Here is a 21,176-nt window from a genome sequence, read left to right as displayed (position 1 = left end):
CTAGCATTAAAGACTGTTAATCTGTATTGAACAAATTCCACAGCAAACTAAGTTTTTCCCTCACAGTTTTGTTGTTGGAACTTCTGTGCCTATTCAATAATTAATAAATTTAACTGAATATAGGCCACCCCGTATGACCTAAAAGGAATTAGAGAGATTGACAGATACAGATCTCTCTTCAGATAGCTGTAATAACTCTCTATATATTATATATGTATGCATTTAGAAATAACAATTATAGCATACTCAGATTTTATATGATATTTATTTGAGAGGAAAAAGTATAGACTAATGTAGGACCATGTTCTTAGAGGGATAAGAATTTTATTGATTTTATTGATAGAGGGAACTCCCAGAAGAGGAAACTGTTTACCAGTAGAGATTAGCACTTTCTTTGCAACTTAATAGTCTTTTATTTATTCTTACATATCTATGTTACTTCCAATTATTAAACATTTATTTTCTCTCCCTCTTGCTTCTACCCTCTTCTCCCATTAAAAAAAAAAGTTAAAACTCTTATAACAAATATCCATAGTCAAGTAAAACAAAAACCTATAATGGTTATGTTTAAAAATGTGCATCTTGGGGACAGCAGGGTGGCTCAGTGGATTGAGAGCCAGGCCTAGAGACGGGAGGTCCTAGGTTCAAATCTGGCCTCAGACACTTCCTAGCTGTGTGACCCTGGGCGAGTCACTTATCCCCCATTGCTTAGCCCTAGCCATTCTTCTGCCTTGGAGCCAATACAGAGTATTGGCTCCAAGACGGAAGGTAAGAGTTTAAAAAAAACGTACATCTCATTCTGTAGCTTGAGTCTATCACCTCTTTGTCATTGTCATAATCATGGTTGTTCAGGGGGCAGCTGGGTAGCTCAGTGGAGTGAGAGTCAGGCCTAGAGACGGGAGGTCCTGGGTTCAAACCCGGCCTCAACCACTTCTCAGCTGTGTGACCCTGGGCAGGTCACTTGACCCCCATTGCCCACCCTTACCAATCTTCCACCTATGAGACAATACACCGAAGTACAAGGGTTTAAAAAAAAAAAAATAAAATAAAAATAAAAAAAAAATAATCATGGTTGTTCATTGAACCAATGGCATATGTCAGGTCTTTAAAGATGCTGATCTTTACAATGTTATTATTGAACAACAGATTGCTCTGCTCATTTCACTCAGCATTAATTTATACAACTCTTTGGAGGTTTTTCTGGACCTATCACTTCTCTCTTTTCACTCATGACATAATAGAGTCCATTACATTACATTAATATACCATAGTTTGTTCAGCCATTGCCCAATTGATGGGTATTCCCTTAATTTCCAGGGTTTTTGCCACTACTAAAAATTGCTATAAATATCAGAGAGAGACAGAGAGAGAGAGAGAGTTCTTTTTTTTTATCTCTGAGATATAGAGATAATACTAATAGTGGTATATCTGGGTCAAAAGATATGCCCAATTTAGTAACTTTGGAACATATATATAAATTGCTTTCTGATTAGCAACTCCATCAATATTGCATTAATGTGCCTATTTTTTCCAGAAGCCCTTCAATATTCATCATTTTCTTTTTTTGAGTCAACTTTTCTTTGGTATCAAAGTTGTTTTAATTTTCACTTCTTGAATATTAGGGATTCATAGTATTGTTTCACATGTTTGGAATATTCCTTTGAAAAACACCTATTCTTATCCTTTAACCATTTGTCATTTGAGCAAAGTATACAGTGATTTGTTCAGTGTCACACAACCAACATGTCAAAGGGAGGGCTTAAATTCAGATATTTCAGGCTCTATGGCCAGTTCTCTATAAACTCTATCACTTTGCTCCTCATAATATGTAAGTACTCATTTTCATTCATGCCTAAACCACTTTTGCACTAAATTCAAAATCAGTGTAGGTTTAGTATCACCCAAAAAGTTTGGATTACTCCAGATGGTAGAAGAGATTTTTAGGGACTTCAGGAAACACAGAGTAGACATAGAACATATTTTTGTTAAACCATATGTAAACTTTGTTAGGTTAGGGCAAATGGCCTATAATATTCACAGTCTTTTTCTTAGAGAAATTATGGAAATTAAGAACTTAGTATTTATCATTATTCCACCTAATAATAATTATTTTGCCCACTTCCAAAATCTACTCTGGAGGACTTTAAGAGAATAGTTTCATAATTGTCTAAAATGACTTAGAAATGGTACTACCTGAGGCAGAGAACTGATCTAGGTGATCTATATAGTCCATTCCTCTGGTGCATAATCATCATTTTTCAGTTTACCTAATAATTACACTTCTATTTTTATTTTGCTAATTCCAATTTTTACAACTCACCAAAAGGCCACAAGAGGGAGATATAATTACATGGAATAGGAGAAGAATGACTGCTGGAAGAATGACCACAATATTAGATAAAATATCTTTTATGTATTTACTAAAAACATAGGATTTGACACAAAATTAATCCTTATTATATACCTCTCTGTGTTCTTTATATGTTTAAGTTAGCACAAAATTATTTTGCTTACTTTTACAATTAAGGATCTTTCACTGGGGTAGCTTTAAAAATTCTAAGAATATTATTTGTTTAATTTAATATTTGATGTTATTTGAGATTTAGCAAAATCCCACATGGGTGGAAGACAGAGGAATAATAAAAGGCCACAGACTAGTAATAATTTAAGTTGCAATTTCAGCAGAAAGTCTGGGAACAGACTTTAAAATCTTTGAGACAATTTCTCCAACCTATAAAACACAAGAAGCCACAGACTCTAAACACCATACATTCTAAATGATTAGAATACAATAACAGGTAACAGATAATACAACATGCTTTTCAAAGTTTTTAAAATATTTATTTAGACCATTTTGAATAGTCTTGCTATTTTCTTTTTATTTGTATCAATGATCAGTACTTAACTCCAGGGAACAGCAACACCAAGACTACATAGGCAATTCAAAGACAAAATGTATTCCATACAACCTAAGCTTCAGAAATTATTTAATAAAAATTAGTTTTAAATGTTTTTCTACAACAATTTTTTCTACAAGTGGGTGGCAAATGACTCTCATAAAGACAAAATTATTCCTAATTTTACAACTAGGTGGCACAGTGGATAGAATGCTAGGCCTGGAGTCAAGAAGATTTGAGTTCTAATCAGACTCAATTTCCTTATCTATAAAATGGGTTTAATTTTTTTAATTTAATTTACATTTAAATTAATTTAATTTTAATTAATTTAAATTAACTCACAAAATTGCTTTGAGGATCAAATGAATTAACATGTACAGAACTTTGCAAACCTTGAACTACTATAAAGTATATGATGCCAGATGTTAAAAGAAAGTTAATTTTATATTTTTTTGTTGTTTTGTTTAATTTTTGACTTAACTTAAACATGCCATGATTTAGTATCCTCTTCTGATCTATAAGTTCTCCTTTACAGTATTTATGAGTGTTTTCATATAAACATAATTCATCTTCTAGATTTGCTAGGGGGCAAAGGGGGATTACCAGCAGTCCAGTTCCCCTAGGGAGCAGGACAAATGAGCAAAAATGGAATGAAAAGAGCTAGAGACCCAGTAGGTTTGCAGTGGCTGATCTGAAGTGCCATCTGATGATTTTAATTTTTATATCATTTTTCTCAGGATTACATCAATGTTGGCATAAATTCCATTCCCACCATACATCTTATCTTTGGAGACAATGTATTAGGTATGTTTGACATATCTCTTGGGCTACAGTGGTGAGAACATACAGGCTTTTTCATGGGAGACAATTTCTTCATATTTCATTCACTGTTCTTTTATATTAAATTTCTGTACCATTTCGGATCGAGGAGGGTGAAAACTTGGAGAGTATTCTGCCCTGTTCTTGCAGCCACCTGTGTATGGGAATCTGAGTTACAGATTTAAAATCTTTAACATTAACTCACTATATGCTGGTTTGTTGTAAGGTGACTTCTAGGAGAAGTTTCTGTATTATGGGGGTTTGTTTAGGGTTTTATTTTCGGATAGTGTATATAGTCTGTGACTGTGGTTGTTCTTGCCATGAACCTGTATTGTTTTTCTGTGTTTCTCTGGGGCTGAATAAGAATATTGATTGTAATAGTTTTAATACAAGTGAATGCTAATGAGAAAAGTCACCTAGGGGAAACTGAGTGAGAAATTTCCATCCTTCTGACACCTGCTTTGCTGGTTTGTCAGAGCTGGTGACAAGCTGTGCTAAATGTCACGGGTTTTGATGGCTTCCTGCATATCCCCCTTTTCTTTTTAATTGAAGTGACTTCAATTCAATCTGGACTTGACTTGTATTAGAGTTTAGGGATCTGAAAATAACTGGGAAACAGAAAAGAACAACAAAGAACAAGGCAAGGGCAAATCCATAGACACTCAGGGTATGTAGCAAATCATTATTGGAAATAAGGAATGAGACACTATTATAAAAGGAAGATGCTATAGAAGAGGCTGAATAGAGGGAGGAACTTTTCCTAATCAAAACTGCAATAAGTATTTGATGTAAGGTGTCTGTGCTAAGCGTCACGGGCTTTGATGGCTTCTTGCATAGATTCTTTAGGCTGAATTGTTTTGAAACAAAAACTTAATGTGTATTATCCTATAGCCTCTATCATCCTTTCTGTCCCCCTCTCTTCCCTTTTTCCAAACCCAACTGTCAATGATAGGATCTGTCTGGGAAAAGCAGCTGATTTCTTTGCCTTTCAGGATTCTAATAGAAACACCAAAAGGTTTTGTTTTTGTTGGGGTTTTTTTGTACTGTTGTGAGGAAGATTAATAAATGAGTATTTAGGAGACTTTGCAGGCAGGGCTGAAGGATTCTAAATGGAATGGGGAAGCAGGAAGTGTGGCTGTTCTCTCTGGGATGGACTCCATGGTGGTTGGGGACAAGTTTAACTGTCTCCTGGGAGACCTCAGAGGAAGAGGAGTTTGTACCCTGATTTCCTGATATCTGGAAGGAGGAAAGTCATTTTGCCTGTGGGAGGTTAGGTAGAGACTATAAAATCTAACCTGAGTTGCTAGTCAGGTCAGGTTGGTTTAGCTCCCTGACTTACCCAATTGAAGGAATACTGGCTGAAGACCTGGGAAAGCAGTACCATCGCTGGAGTGTGTCAGGACTCTGCTGTGAGGATACCCACTTCAGCCTGCTATTCTTTGGGCCCTGTCTTGCTTTGGTTTTTGGTTCAATGTAGATAAGTCCCTCCCCTGACCCTGTGGTTTGCCCACAGTCTGGAAGTATAGAAACCCCTATTCCCATACTTTAGACTATAGTTCCCTTAATTAAACTTGTTTATAAGCCCTCTTGTCATTTACTTGCTGGTTTCACAGACTCCTTGTCTAGATGGAGCAGAGTGACAGTTAAGGAATAACTGTCACTCCTGTCAACTGTCATTTCCCCAAATAGCTAAACACAGTTTCCCTGGCTTGTTTGGTCCCAGACTATTGTCCATTCCTGTCTCCTACTCACCCTTCTGAACCCAGATAAATATTTAAGTTGACTCTCCTGCTTTCCCCATAAGAGTACTAGCATTCACAAGTCCCCATCTAATGTGCTCCCCTTTGATTATCAATTCCTTTGAGGGTTCATTTATGGCTTCTTCATTGTTTGTCCTAAAATAGGATTACCTAAGTACTCTATTTCCTGTCCTATAAAAGGGTCTTTACTAAATATATTTTTATTGTATTGTAGTCAGGAAAAGAAATATTTCATATTTCTGTTTTTCTACATTTTCGAGTTCTTTATACAGTAATATAGTTAGCTTTTGTGAAGGTCCCATCATAGTACACTCTTTCCTTTTCCCTTTCAGTATTCTACAGGTGTTCATTATATCTAACTTTTCTCTTTTTTTCATTAGAGTAATCTATATCTAAAAAGGGAAACTGAAGTCCCTCACCATTATTGTTTTATTAAAGATAGACAGTTTTACTTTCCATTTCTCATTTCTTCTATAACTCAGTTAATATTTCCTTTAAGAACTTAGATGCCATGTAATTTGGTATGCTATATATCAGGGTTGGTGAACCTTTTCCAAGATCAAGTGCCCAGAGGGCAAATTCAAACTGTCTGTGAACCCCTGGATTACTGGAGAAAGTTGAGGGAGAATGTGTTTGCTTTGGATGGCTGGACAGAGGGGAGGTGTAAGAAATAAAATTAATATAGAGTGATAAAATTAAAAATATCATGGTTTCAAAGGGTTTATTGAAATCCATTTGGAAAAATGAAGCCATGTGCCTGTTGAGTTAGTTCAAAATACACGGACCCTGTTACCTCTTCCTCCCATCCTGGCTCCACTCCAAATCACCAAAAATAGAGGAAGTACCAATGCCTTCCTCAGTCTTTATACTCTTGGTTATGTAATTACACTTCCTGCCCACCTGATTTCACAAGAGGAATCATGGGAAATGTAGTTTGAAAGAGATCTAAATGTCCACAAGAACATTAGATCAGGGACCTCAAAATTAGTTCAAGGACCCTCAAATTTCCAATATCACAGTGGGGTATGCAAAAAATATCCTCTGGCACTGGGAAGAGGGAAAACAGAGTAGCTCCCAGAGTGCTGACTGTGCACAAGTGCCAGTCTTGACAATGAGGCTATGTCATATTTATTTAGTATTGTTATTAATTTATTATCATTCACTTTAACAAAAATATATTTTCCGTATTTATCCCTGTAAATCTAATTAGTCTGCTTTTGTTATTGTTTTGTTTAATATCATAATTGCTATCCCTGTTTTGTTGGTTTTGCTTTATTTCAGCTAAAGCATAATAGATTCTTCTCCATCCCCTTATTTGAACTATGCATCTTTTTGTTTCAAGTGTATTTCTTGTAAGCAACATATTGTTGGATTCTTATTTCTGATTTCATTAGTGATCTCATACTCTTCCCATTCATAGTTATGATTAACAATGTATATGTCCCTCCATCCTATTCTCTTATGTTGTTCTTTTTCCTTTTCCCTTGACTCCTATTTTGTTTTCCTTCTAACCACAGCTTTAAAGTATCCTTCTTCTTACCCTCCTTTCCCTTATAGCCTTACCTATTGGGTAAGATGTACTTCTGTACCTAACTATGTATAAACGCATACTTCCTTTCTTTGATCAGTTCAGATGAGAATGAGGTTTAAGTGTCACCTGCTCACCATTTACTATCCCTTCCTTGTTGTATATACTTCTACTTGTGTACCCCATTTATGTGAGATAATTTCCTCCTTCTCCCCACCTCCTTCCAATATATTCTCCTTATGAACCCTTTCTGTTCTTCTTTTGAAAAAATAAAAACATAACTGTCACCCCTAGGTCCTTTGTCTAATTAGATTTTCTTTATGACCTCTGTGGATAGAGTTCTGAGGGAACTACATATCTTCCTGTATAAGAATGTAAAGTTGAATCTTGCATGATCTGTTTGTGGCATATTGGTATCTGAATTATCTCTGGCTGCTTGCAATATTTATTCTTTGACCTAGAGCTTTGGATTTGGGCAATAATATTCCAATAAGTTTTTCTTTGGGGGTTTGTTTCAAGAAGTGGGCAGAAGTCTTTCTACTTTTGCTTTTCCCTGTAGTTCTAAAATATCTGGGCAATGTTCTTTTATCATTTCTTAAAATATGTCTAGGGTCTTTTAAGTTCATGGCTTTCGAGGAATCCAATGACTCTTAAGGGATCTCTCCTCAATTTGTTTTTTAAATCAATTGTTTTTCCTATAAGGTACTATACATTCTTTTGCCTTCTTTCTTTCTTTCTTTTTTGCTTTTTGATGCCTTCTGGAACTATTAGTTTTTCTTGATATTCAGTTATTTTTCAGTCCCATTTGACTCCTTATGATCCCTGTTATGGATAAAAATGGGGGGTACACTAAAGTTAGGAGGGTGTGATCTCCTTCCCTAGTTGAGTGATGGAGGGGTAAAGATGATTGAGGTAATAGGAGAGGAATGAAAGGGATGGCTGAGTTTAGGGAGGAATGGACAAGACAGTATTAGGATGGTTAAGGGTACAGGTGAGGTATTCAGGAGAGGCAGCTATCATAGACTAGACACTCAGGCTAGAAACAGAGGACACTGGGGGGAAATGGGCTGAACCCTTCCAGGAAGGAAAGGTACTTTTACAGACACAAGGAATAGGGCCAGTCAGAAGTGGTTTGAATCTGACTTGAGGGCTTTCTTGTCAGTTTCTCAAGTCCTCAAAGGAGGAACCACAAGGCTCCTCCCTGTCAATGAAACTGAAGGGATTCAAGAGGAAGTGTTGGGCAACTACTTCCTCCCAAGATGGATGCCTCCAGTTTCCCTTAGGAAATAAGAGAATTATTCCTCCCCTTCACCTTTGCCTAGTTTTTTTCAACACAAAGATTCTCCAGAGGGTCTAATTAGGTAACTAAAGGTTTATTAATAGTTCAGGGTGGTCTGGAAGGAGAGAAGGGATTGGGGTTTCTGACAACTGCTAGGGAGAAACTCAAGATGGGGGAGGGTCTCAGGAATGGGTTAGACTGAGAGAACCTGACTGCTTTTAAGGTTAGAGGGTGTACTAAAGGGATAGTTTGAATTCAAGGATGTCCTACTTGCCTATTGGGGAAAACTAAACCCACAAAGTCTTTTCACTAAAAACCCAAAAACCACCCTGCCTCTCAGAGCCCTGGGAAAACAGGCAGGGAAAACAGGGAAGTAATATGGACAAGGTCAGGGAGAGGTCCAGAGAAATTAGCCAGGTACAAATTGTCTAAAGACAAACACAGGCCAAAGAAAACCAAAAGCCAATAGAGCTCTGGTTGACCTTTCCACTCTGCTCAAGCATCAGGGACTGACTGAACTCTCTCAGAATTCTCAGGCTCAACTGCCAGAAGTTTTCAGTTCTCCCCCCACCACCACCCCTGCAAGAGCAAAACCTCTCTTGCATCTTTTGCATTATATCCCATTAGAGATTTTATTGGCAAAAATACTGGAGTGGTTTGCCATTTCCTTCTCTAGTTCATTGTACAGATAAGGAAACTAAAGCAAACAGTGTTAAGTGACTTGCCTAGGGTCACACAGCTTGCAAGTATCTCAGACCAAATGTGAACACAGGGAGATGAATCTTTCTGACTGCAGGCCCAGAACTCTATCCACTGTACCACCACCTAGCTGTGTCCATTCATTAGTTTATAATGATCAATTCTAATTTTTAGAGTTATTTTCCTTGGTAAACTTTTGCTCCTCTTGTTCCAACCTATTAACTATCTTTTCATGTCTTTCTTACCTAGCTTTCATTTGTTTCCCCATCTTTCCTCTAACACCCTCATTAATTTTTGAAATCATTTTTATCCTTTTTTAACTCTTACTTTAACTCTTCTAGTAATGCTTATTTTATTTGTATCCATATTGCATTTTTCTGAGGTTTTGCTTATAGATATTTGAGTCATTCTCTTTCTATGGGTTTCTGCCTTGAGTTTTCTTATCATAATAACTATGATGGGATTTTTTTCTTCCTTGCTCCTTCTTCTAGCCCAGTGATTCCCAAAGTGGGCGCTACCGCCCCCTGGTGGGTGCTGCAGCGATCCAGGGGAAGCAGTGATGGCCACAGGTGCATTTATCTTTCCTATTAATTGCCATTAAAATTTTTTTAAAATTATTTTCCAGGGGGCTAAGTAATATTTTTTCTGGAAAGGGGGCGGTAGGCCAAAAAAGTTTTGGAACCACTGTTCTAGCCTATTTCTTGACTTTGTACTTCATCTATCCTGGATTTTGCCCTCTGACAATCTAGACATGTTTTTACAGTTCAGCTGGGGGCCTATAAGCTTTTAGTGCTCCCAAAGGGATGCTAGGTGAGTTTCAGATCCTAGACTTCTTGGGCTGAACTCTCCAAGGTCCTGATCCAGGTTTGGGGTCTTTCAAGTTAGGTTATCCCTATATGGAATTTCCAGTACACTGCTAAAGGACTCAGTCACTATTATTAGCCTACTAGGAGATTGCAGGTTCAGTGATTGAAATTCAGGATCCCTTTGGGTCTGAGATACCTGCCCAAGTTATTCCACTGTAGGCTTCCTACCCGGATTAGAGACTAGAACTGAGTCCTTACTCTACCATCCTGACTCCTCTTACCAGCACTGTTCTTAAAGTTCACCTAACAGACAACTGACTCCACCTTTACCCCATAACATGAAGCTTACCCCTTCAATAGATTCAGAAAAGGCCTTTGACAAAATACAGTACTCATTCTTAATGAAAACACTAGAAAGTATAGAAAGAGAAGTACCTTTCCTAAAAATAATAAACAGTAGATATTTAAAACCATCAGCAAGCATCATCTGCAATGGGGATAAATAAGAAGCCTTCTCAATAATATCAGGAGTGAAACAAGGATGCCCATTATCACCTCTTTTGTTTAACTATGGTACTAGAAACACTAGCAGTAGCAATTAAAAGAAGAAAAAGAAATTGAAGGTATTAAGATAGGCAGTGAGGAGACCAAGCTATCACTCTTTGCAGATGATATGATGGTCTACTTAAAGAATCCTAGAGAATCAAGCTAGTGGAAATAACTTTAGCAAAGTGGCAGGATACAAAATAAACCCACATAAATCATCAGCATTTCTATATATTTCCAACACATCACAGCAGCAAGAGTTAGAAAGAGAAACACGATTTAAAATCACCCTAGACAATATAAAATACTTAGGAATCTATCTACCAAAACAAACACAGCAATTATATGAAAACAACTACAAAACACTTTCCATACAATTAAAACTAGATCTAAACAATTGGAAAACATTAATTGCTCATGGGTAGGATGAGCTAACATAAAAAAATGACAATCCTACCCAAATTAATTTACTTATTCAGTGCCATACCTATAAAATTACCAAGAAACTTTTTTACTGAATTAGAAAAATCTAACAAAGTTCATTTGGAAGAACAAAAGATCAAGAATATCAAGGGAAATAATGAAAAAAAGGTGAAGGAGTGGGGTCTAGCAGTAGTAGATCTTAAACTGCACTATAAAGCAGTGGTCATCAAAACAATATGGTACTGGTTAAGCGACAAAAGGGAGGCTCAGTGGAATAGACCTGGGGTAAATGACCTCAGCAAGATAATGTAGGATAAAAGCAAAGATCTCAGCTTTGTGGACAAAAATCCACTGTTTGACAAAAACTATTGGGAAAATTGGAAAATTATGGGAGAGATTAGATTTAGATCAACACTTCACACTCTACACCAAGATAAATTCAGAATGGGTAAATCACTTGAATATAAAGAAGGAAACTTTAAGCAAATTAGGCAGACACAGAATAGTATACCTGTTAGATCTTTGGGAAAGGAAAAATTTCAAGACTAAGCAAGAGTTAGAAAAAATTACAGAATATAAAATAAATAACTTTGATTACAGGAAATTAAAAAGGATTTGTACAAATAAAACCAATGCAATGCAAATTAGAAGGGAAGCCAAAATTGGGAAAAATATAACAAAAATCTCTGACAAAGGTCTAATTATGCAAATATATAAGGAGTTAAATCAATTGCACAAAAAAAAAATCAAATCATTCCTCAATTGATAAATGGGCAAGGGACATGAATAGGCAATTTTCAGATAAAGAAATCAAAATTACCAATAAGCACATGAAAAAGTGTTCTAAATATCTTATAGAGAAATGCAAATCAAAACACCTCTGAGGTACCACTTCACTCCTAGAAGACTGGCTAACATGACAGCAAAGGAAAGTAATAAATCTTGGAGGGGACATGGCAAAATAGGGACATTAATGCATTGCTGGCGGAGTTGTGAATTGATCCTACCATTCTGGAAGTCAATTTGGAACTATGCCCATAGGGCTTTAAGACTGTCTACTCTTTGATCCAGCCATACCATTACTGGGTTTATATTCCAAAGAGATAAGGAAAAAGACTTGTACAAAAATATTTATAGCCACACTCTTTGTGGTGGCAAAAAATTAGAAAATGAGGGGATGAGGGGCAGCTGGGTAGCTCAGTGGATTGAGAGCCAGGCCTAAAGACAGGAGGTCCTAGTTTCAAATGTGGCCTCAAACACTTCCCAGCTTTGTGACCCTGGGCAAGTCACTTGACCCCCATTGCCTACCCTTACCATTCTTCTGCCTTGGAGTCAATATTGACTCCAAGATGGAAGGTAAGGGTTTAAAAAAAAAAAAAAAAAAAGAAAATGAGGGGATTCCGTTTGGTTGGGGAATGGCTGAACAAATTGTGGTATCTGTTGGTGATGGAATACTATTGTGCTCAAAGGAATAATGAACTGGAGGAATTCCATGTGAACTTGAAAGACCTCCAGAAATGAATGCAGAGTGAAAGGAGCAGAGCCAAGAGAACCTTGTACACAGAGACAAGATGCACTGTGGCACAACCGAATGTAATGGACTTCTCTACTAGCAGAAATGCAATGATCCAAGACATTTCTGAGGGACTTATAAGAAAGAAAGCTCTCCACATCCAGAGAAAGACTGTGGGAGTAGACACACAGAAGGAAAACAACTGCTTGATCATATGGGTCAATGAGGATATGATTGGGGATGTAGACTCTAAATGATCACCCTAGTGCAATAATATGGAGGCACATGTAAAACTCAGTGGAATTGTGTGTTGGCTATGGAAGGGGGGTGGGTAGAGGGGAGAGAAAGAACATGAATCATGTAATCTTGGAAAATTTTTCTTAATTAATCAATTAAATAAAACCCTAAAAACAAATTAATAAATAAAGCAAGAAGCCTGCCCTTTATTTTCTGGGGATGGAGGAATCTCTAGCCACATTGCTGAAAATCTGCTAACCTTCATATCAGATGAATGGTCCATAGAGCTCATTGACCAGTTTTGGTTAAGCATTCCAAAATGACCAGAAGAATCTCTTGAGAGAAAGAGATCAAGTACTTTTGCAGGGATCTTAATGATCTTGTGGTTACATATCCATTTATCAGGGGGAGGGGATCAATTAGTCCTTAAGCCTTTAAATCTCTAAATAGAGAATAGTGATCTTCTATTCTTGGTCCTTCAACTCTTCACTGTTCTCTGATTGATAGTAGGACTTTGAACTCCAAGATTTTCATTTAAAGAGATATCTCAGATCAGAACATCTTCTAATTGTTATTGTCTATCACTCACCTTTTTAAGAGTCTAAAAAAGAACTTCTTAGACAAGAAAAAACAATACTTAATATTTCCCATTTTACAAACTAGATTCTTAATAAACTTCCACAAAGTATAGTTTCTTGTTAGTTGTAGGAATGAAAGTTGTAAGATGCACTTCTTATAGATGCTACTTTTTAAAAGGGGGCATCTTCCCTACATGCATTGTAATCATTAAAATTATGAGGTATCAGTTTGCCTCAAATAATTTTTTTGCCCAAAAAGTTCTAGAGAAATCTCCCCCCATATAGATTCTCCCCCCATATAGATCATAAACTTCTGCAAAGGCAAAGACTGTGTCTTATACCCCTTTGTATTCCTCATGGTACCTCTATATTATCCTATGAATAGAGGCACTCAAAAATTTTAAAAAGATAATGAAAAGTTAAAATTCTACCTTTCTTTATGCTTCCATTATAAGCAATATTCCCATATGCCGGTAAATATTCCATCATTTAATTTGAATGATGTTAATAATGACCTTTTATTCAGCATCTTTTAAAATCAAATTTTAATTAATAAGCATTTTCCCCTTCCCTCCATCCTGCTCCTTCCCCACTTGAGAGGGAAAAAAGAAAGAAAAAAATTAGAAAAAATGCATAGAAAACATGCAATCAAGCATTATAATAGAGTAAGACAAATTCCTACATTGGCCATGCCCCAAAATGTTTATCTCATTCTCTATTTGAGTCCATCACCTCTCTGACAGGTGGTAGGTAGCATGCTTCATGCTTCATCGTTAGTCCTCTGGAATTATGATTTGGCATTTTACTGACCTGAGCTCTCAAGTATTCAGAATCTTAGAAACAAAGTAAGAATAAAAAATTAAAAGAATGTATTTTTCTTTTAAGGGCAAGTAAAAATTAAAAAGCAAAGTCTATTTTTTATTAGTCATAAGAAAATAACTTCAAATCAATGTGTTTATAGTACATAGAATTTTGTGTCCAGTAAGTATTCTTATGTTTTTTTGAGGATTACAAGATGCCTTTTATAGTCCGATTAGTCTAAGCACCCCTTCTTAGAAAATGGTTTTAAATGCATAAAATGCATAGGATTGAAAAGGAAATCAAATATAGTTATCAAAAAATATGTTTTAATAAGCTCATGGTGCCCAGGTTAAGAATCCCTCATCTAAATCAGCCTCAAAATATGCTATTTGAGGTTTTTTGAGGGCACATTTGACAACATCTATATCCCCTCCTCCATTTGACCCTTTCTGAAAATGAATAAAAATGTCCTCTTCTATACTTTCTTCATCATCTTGAATATTTTTAAATCCCGTAAGAAGAACGGTCCTCTTAGAAATTCCTGAGAATACCTAGAAGGGGAAAAAAAAAAAAAGCAAAATACCTGTGAGGTACTCCTATATGTCCTAAATAGTCTAAACAAACTTTCAGGGGAAAAAAAGTATTTCTATCTCCTATTAACTTGCATTTGATATCTAGTTTTCCTACCACAGTTAACCAATGCCCTAAAGGCATGACTCTGATTCATACACTTTATAAAAATGATGGTTCATTTTCTTTTTTTAGTAGGAAAGTAGATTTTTTCATATCTGTGATGAAATTCTTTTAAGTAGTTATTGACCATATGGTCTTGTAAATAAAGCTAGTTTCTAATGAGATAAATATTTACACCCTTTTACTTTTAATCTTTATAACTTAATCATGTAATTATATAAAATGACAGGGGTATTATTAAGTAGGAAATGAAATAATTACCTGTGAACAAAATGATAATGAAATTTTTGCATGTTTTTTTCCCTCTTTCCACTGTCTGCTATTATATTTTGCATCATACAATATGGTCTCTACAAGTCTTAAATGAAGAGCCAGTATACACCGAAAAAACATATTCAGAAGAGATCTTAATTGTGGTTTCTAATACCCAATATAGAGATACCTTTCCCTAAATATCAACATAAAGAAACACCATGGCATAGTGGAAAGAGAGATGGTCTAGCAGCCAGAAAGTCTTAGGTTCAAATTCTGCCTCTGATATATCCTAGCTATGTGACCTTTGACAAATTAACCACCCAATACAAGTATGTTGCGAGAAGATGCCAACCTGCAGAGGAAGAGGGAGTTTCCTCAACCAGGAGTTGTCCATATTGCTGAAATCATGAGCTCAGGCACTATCCCTCTTACTATGTAATGCTTCATTCATATGTAAGATGATATATATAAATTTGACTTCTGAGCTTCAAATAAGTTTATTCTCTTTCTGGTAAAAGTTATGCTTTAAGAAAAATTCTAATCAACAGCTAGTAGAAAGATGATGTCTAAGCATAATCTGTAGTATATATAAATATCATCATTATAACAATCACTACTTATGGGTAAGAGGCATTTCATGTCCATTATCACTTTGGTGGGGCAAGTATTATAATCTCTTCATTTTAAAGCTTAGGAAACTAATATTGAGGTTAGATGACTCATTCAAGTTCACAACACTAAGGGAAGCTAAGAAATGTAACCTATATGTCCATATGTTTAAAAAATGAAGATTGGTACAATTTTCTGAACAATTCAGGGAAGAAAAATAATATATTTAATAATAAATTATAATACATAATGAATAATAATTTATTTCATAATAAGGTGACCAATAAAGTCCTAAAGAAATGTCAAAACCACACCCAGACAGAACTATTCATCATTGGTAAGATTTGAAATGCTACTACCAGATTATTCAAAATGAGGCATTTTTTAAAATCTCCTTACCTGTAGCTTCTTGATATGTTTTTCCATATGCGGGGAAACAACAACCTGATAGCAGCTGGTATTTGTATGAAGAGGATATTTCTTGTGCTTGAGAATATTATCAGCAACTAGAAAATAATTTTTTAAGTTTATATTTGTTTACCAGAAGAAAAACTTTTTTTTACATAAAAATTAAAACTTATTCCCTCCAAAGTTATTTAGACTATTACTGCTAATTAAAATTTTAGTTTTTGTTGCTATTATTTTTAAATGTCGTCACAGAGAGGTGCAGATGAAAACATGCATTTCCAAGAATAACCAAAGTGGGAATTCGTTTTGCTAGGCTATTCTTATTTGTTACAATGGAGAGCTTTTATTTATTGGGGAAAAGGGAGAGACACTTGGAGAGTAAAGTCAGTGATACAAAAACAAAGAGAAAAAGAAAAAAAGGGTACTGATGAAGCACTAAGAAAATGTGGGAGACAGTAGAAAGAATCTTAGAAGGGAACACAAACAGAACTGTTTTACTACCATATTAATTTTTTAGTTCAATTAATTTCTTTTCAATGAACACAAATCCTCCTCCTCCTCTAATTCCCAGTAGAGGGGGGAAAAGAAAACAAAACTTTTGCAATAAAAAGGCAAAGCCAAGCAAGACAAAGCTCTTATTGACCATGTCCGAAAACTGTTTAGTCTATATAGACCTTCTTTCCAGGAAGTAAACCATGTTAAGTTTAATATCTCCTTTAGAAGAAAGATGAATCATATATAATTCTCTTTTTCTATTCTTTTTTTTTTTTTAACCCTTGTACTTGAGTGTATTGTCTCATAGGTGGAAGATTGGTAAGGGTGGGCAATGGGGGTCAAGTGACTTGCCCAGGGTCACACAGCTGGGAAGTGGCTGAGGCCGGGTTTGAACCTAGGACCTCCTGTCTCTAGGCCTGACTCTCACTCCACTGAGCTACCCAGCTGCCCCCTTTTTCTATTCTTTAAATAAGAAACATACATGCTTGTTAGTTTTCAAGTTCATAATAATACGAAATTAATTTTAAAAAATTAACCGGTTTCACTGAAGACAAATGAGAAAAGATAACATAATTGAAATTCTAAAGGGAAGGAAGTTCAATTTAATTCAATAAACATTAATCAAGAACCTACTCTGTAAAAAATCTTCAACAATATCCTACTTGAATAAGCCTAAGAGGTGACCCTCCTGGGTTGCTGAAGAATTCCTTAGCTATGGCAACAAGGGTGAAACAAAGAAAAATATTAAATAATTTTCCATACTCTGTATCTCCTCCTTCTCCCACCTTTTGTTTCTGCAGGCACTGTCTCATAATGACCAAAAAAAAAGAGGAAAGCTTGTCTTTAAAAAGCTTTGAGACTATCCATGAACATTAACTAAATGTGAGATCCTTCTGAAGTGACCATCAAAGAGGTTGACACTACTTTCAGAATTGAATCCTATTCTTGACATTCTCACCATAAATGAAAGAATAACTCATAAATATTCTTAGAAAAGCAAAGAGAAAGGTGTCGGTAGTTTTATCTTGTGTCCATCAATGACAAACACATGATTCCATTAGACACTTAGTCATATCGCTTTTCAGTACTCATTATATAAACATTTTAAAAAGGACCACCATAAAGATAATTGTAGTAGTCTCTGAGCCAAAACTTATTATTATATTATATATATATATTATTATAATATAATATAGGGGATCACTCAGGATAAATTCAACAAATTCAGTTCAACAAAGAACTCAACAAAAATTCCAAATTAAATCAGAATAGTTTGCTAGCCAAAATTAGACAAAAGACAAAAGTTGGAAAGAAAAATTTTTAAATGGTTCTGATTGAAGAAATAGAAATTGAGACTATTTCTTTAAAAATATAATTGAGATTTTGTAGAAGTCTTATGTACATCCTAAACACATTCTTTACAATAGTAAAAGAAACACTGAGAAACATCTCAAAAAATTGAAATTTGTTACCTTCACAAGGAGAAAATAACTAGCCATATCTGTGGAAGTAATTTTCAAATCATCTTCCTATATGCACCATTGGCTAGTTAGAGCAGAGATCAAAATCAATAACAAATTAGAAAGACAATGAGAATTAAATAAAGGCATGCCACTTAAGTAAATGTTTGATGTCAAAAAATAGATGGAAAATGGATAAAAGCAGAGCCATCAACACACCATCATTATTTGCTAGGGAAATTTTAATTGGTTAAGATCAATCACCACAGTCAAGTGACCTAAAGAACCTAGAAATCACCTTAGCCAGGAAAAACATATTTCTTTGCCATTTGAAGAGATAGGGTTATACTAGTTTAGAATACAAATTCATTCAAAACACTTCATTAAAGGAAGATGGTGGATGAGCAAAAAGAATGTGTGAAAAACAAGTTCACAAGCAGCTTGGCAAAGATTCCCACTTAAGACAAACCATTGTCTCTCTTCACTCTTAACCCTGAACATTTAAAAATGAAACTGGAAAGATAACAGGTTGATATATAAAAAGGGAAAGATCTGCTATGATTTCTATAACAAAAAGCTGTTTTTAGTGTAGGAGTTGTTGGTTTGGTTGGGTTTTGGGTTTTTTTGCAAAACTTCCAAGATACATGACTCAAATCTAGCTTCACTAACGGTCATCTCATCTGTATGGTCAGGCCCATTTCCACTTCTACTTTATTTGGTTTCATCTGTAGTGGGCTTTAATCTACACTAATTTAGAGATCCCCTCCCAGTGACTTGCTCTGCTGATGGATGACATCCTCTCCTGGCACACTATTTTAGGAAAGCTTTAGCTATGCTTCACTTCACTCTCCTGTCCAGCCCCCTTTCTGTTGGTTGAATATTCCTAATCCCTTCCAGTCTGGAATTATGAGCTATAATCACACCAACTCTGCCACTGTTACTGGATAGGATCTATGCTCCTTTTGCCAAATAGAATGCTCCACCCTTGCCAGAATTCCCTTCTATGTTATCTACCCTGTAAAAATATCATAGAAGCTTCTCAAGGAGCTTTCTTTGCTTTGTATTTGTATCCCTGGGCTTCTATCATGGTCACAAAGTAATTAATACTTTTTTTTTTCATTTATTCATTCATATTTAACCTGAAGGCAGTTCTTTAAGAGGATGGACCAATAGTTGCAACCCAGATAGAAGCCTGGTGTGGGATTAAAAGAAGAAACATTAATATTTCACTTTTTCCTCTACAAAATGAAATTAAGGAGTCAGTCCCCTCCTTTAGAGGTAAGCAGGACATTGACATTTACCCACATCTGTGATTTTCCACCTTAATTTTCTGCCTCTCTTAATATTTTGGTATCTGTTCCAATTAGAGACAATTCTCCTTTTGGAATGTCATCATTCATTGTTCTTATTGTCATTGATTTCTATAACATTTCTAGTCAGTCATCAAACATTTAACAAGCATGTATTATGTGCTGGAGACAATTGGGTCACATCATGGATAGAGTGCTGGGCCTGGAATCAGGAAGCCCTGAGTTCAAATCCAGTTTCAGATGCTTACTAAGCATGACCCTGGACAAGTCACTTAACTTCTATTTGCCTTAATCCACTGGAGAAGAAAATAGCAAACCATTCCAGTATCTTTGCCAAGAAAACCTTAGGGACACACCTGGCGTGCTAGAGAATACAGCTAAATGACAGTAATAACAAAAGTAAATGCCAGGATATGAAGAAAAGTAAAAATAGTCTCCGCTCTCAAGTTGTTCAGATTCTAATGGGGAAGACAACATGCAAATAATGATGTGCATACTAGATATACACAGCCTAAAAGGAGGAATCTTAAAGGCAAGTTGGAGGAGGGGCACTGAATGAGGGTAGGAGACTCAGCAAGGTTTCCTAAAGAAGCTAAGATTTGAGCTGAATCTTGAACATGATGACACTATCAGACCTTTGTTTTAGCAAGATATTTTTGCATAAAACAGTAAGACATGCCCAAGAAATATATTATCACTGTCATGGAAGAAATTGATTTCAGATTCCAGATCAAAAGGGAATTCTCTAAAGATATTGAAATTCTTTGGATATTGTTTGTGGATGGCATTACACTAAATCCTAAGAGCACTGATGGGCATCCTAAGTTAGAACTATAGTCACATGCAAAAATTCAGTATAACCATACACATGAATAGAATCTGGATAAAGAATGTTGTCCAGACTATGCTGTACAACGGTATAGACAGTTTGTATAGACAATACTACATGGCATCAGTATCTATAGTATATCTTAAACAGAAACTACAAATGGACAGGGAACTTGGTCAAGAATGAAGTAGTAAGAATAAGATGTTTATCATCAGCCACATGCTATTTCTCTCCCCCTATTCTGGGGTTTTCAGAAGCTCAGTGCTCATTTGCCTCTCCATCTGTTCTTCAAATTCATTTGTACACCATTTAAAAATATTTTTATAGGATGTCTGATTTTTAAATTCTAAATACGAATCCTTGGACTGGACAATCTGTTAATAGAGACTCTTCCAGAATCATAATTGAAAACGAGATGAGTCAGCTATTGAATTCACTAAGGCACTCCACTGAACTAGTCATTTCTTTCACATTTATAAAGACTGTTGAAGCAAAACTGATCCAGATTGGGTACTGACCTAACAGATTTGTGTATCTGATGTACAGTGCCATTAAAAACAATTACTCTCTGTTTTATACCACTTTGACCCTGTCTGGGCTAATCTCTTAAAAGTCATCCAACACAACCCCCTCATCTTAAAGACGAAGAGCCAAACAATTTTGAAATTTCACACAGCAAGTAAGAGTCAGAAGCAGGATTTCAATTTGGACCCTACAAATTGAAGTGCCATTGTACCATTCTATTATTATGCTAAAGAGGGCAATTTTAAAAGACATTTTTGTGGGCTTACTTATAATTTCAAGCTTGTTAGTAAACTCTATATACATGTACAGTTTGAATCTCCCATAATCTCTCCCCTTTGAAAGCTATCTGGGGGCACTGAGTTGTTAAGTAGCTCCCATAATCACAAACACACAGCTAGTCTGTGTTAAGAGGACTAGATCTTTCTGATGTCAAGGGCAGTCCTTTGTGTATGATACCAAGCTGGCTTCAATATGAGATTAATAAAGCTTAAAGTTAAGAAATAACAGGGAATTTTTTTTCAAAGACCAAGGCATCCTGAAAGAGTAACAATCACTATGAACTTTCCAGTGTGTACAACCCATACATACCTCCATTTTGAAGAAATGTAATAACCGCTGTTTGGGTATTTATATTATACTCCACGTGTTCTACTTCTCCACCCCCATTCTGGGATTTACTGAAACTCAGTGCTAATTTGTCTCTCAT

General features: G+C 35.7%; 1 protein-coding gene across 1 annotated transcript in view; it reads right to left on the bottom strand.

Annotated features, from left to right (window-relative positions):
* Positions 1 to 13,557: 13,557 nt before the first annotated feature.
* The window catches only part of NMI (N-myc and STAT interactor), a 63,014-nt gene continuing 55,395 nt past the window's right edge, over positions 13,558 to 21,176 (bottom strand). The window contains exons 8-10 of the mRNA XM_044669126.1: positions 21,059 to 21,171; positions 15,843 to 15,949; positions 13,558 to 14,437 (exon numbers count right to left, since the gene is read on the bottom strand). Coding sequence (XP_044525061.1) covers positions 14,222 to 14,437; positions 15,843 to 15,949; positions 21,059 to 21,171 — 436 coding nt within the window. The 3' untranslated portion in view covers positions 13,558 to 14,221. The remainder of the gene's footprint in view (positions 14,438 to 15,842; positions 15,950 to 21,058; positions 21,172 to 21,176) is intronic.

The sequence above is a fragment of the Gracilinanus agilis genome, chromosome 3 (assembly GCF_016433145.1).
Source record: "Gracilinanus agilis isolate LMUSP501 chromosome 3, AgileGrace, whole genome shotgun sequence".
NCBI classification, from domain to species: Eukaryota; Metazoa; Chordata; class Mammalia; order Didelphimorphia; family Didelphidae; genus Gracilinanus; species Gracilinanus agilis.
This window is presented reverse-complemented; position numbering and strand designations above follow the sequence as displayed.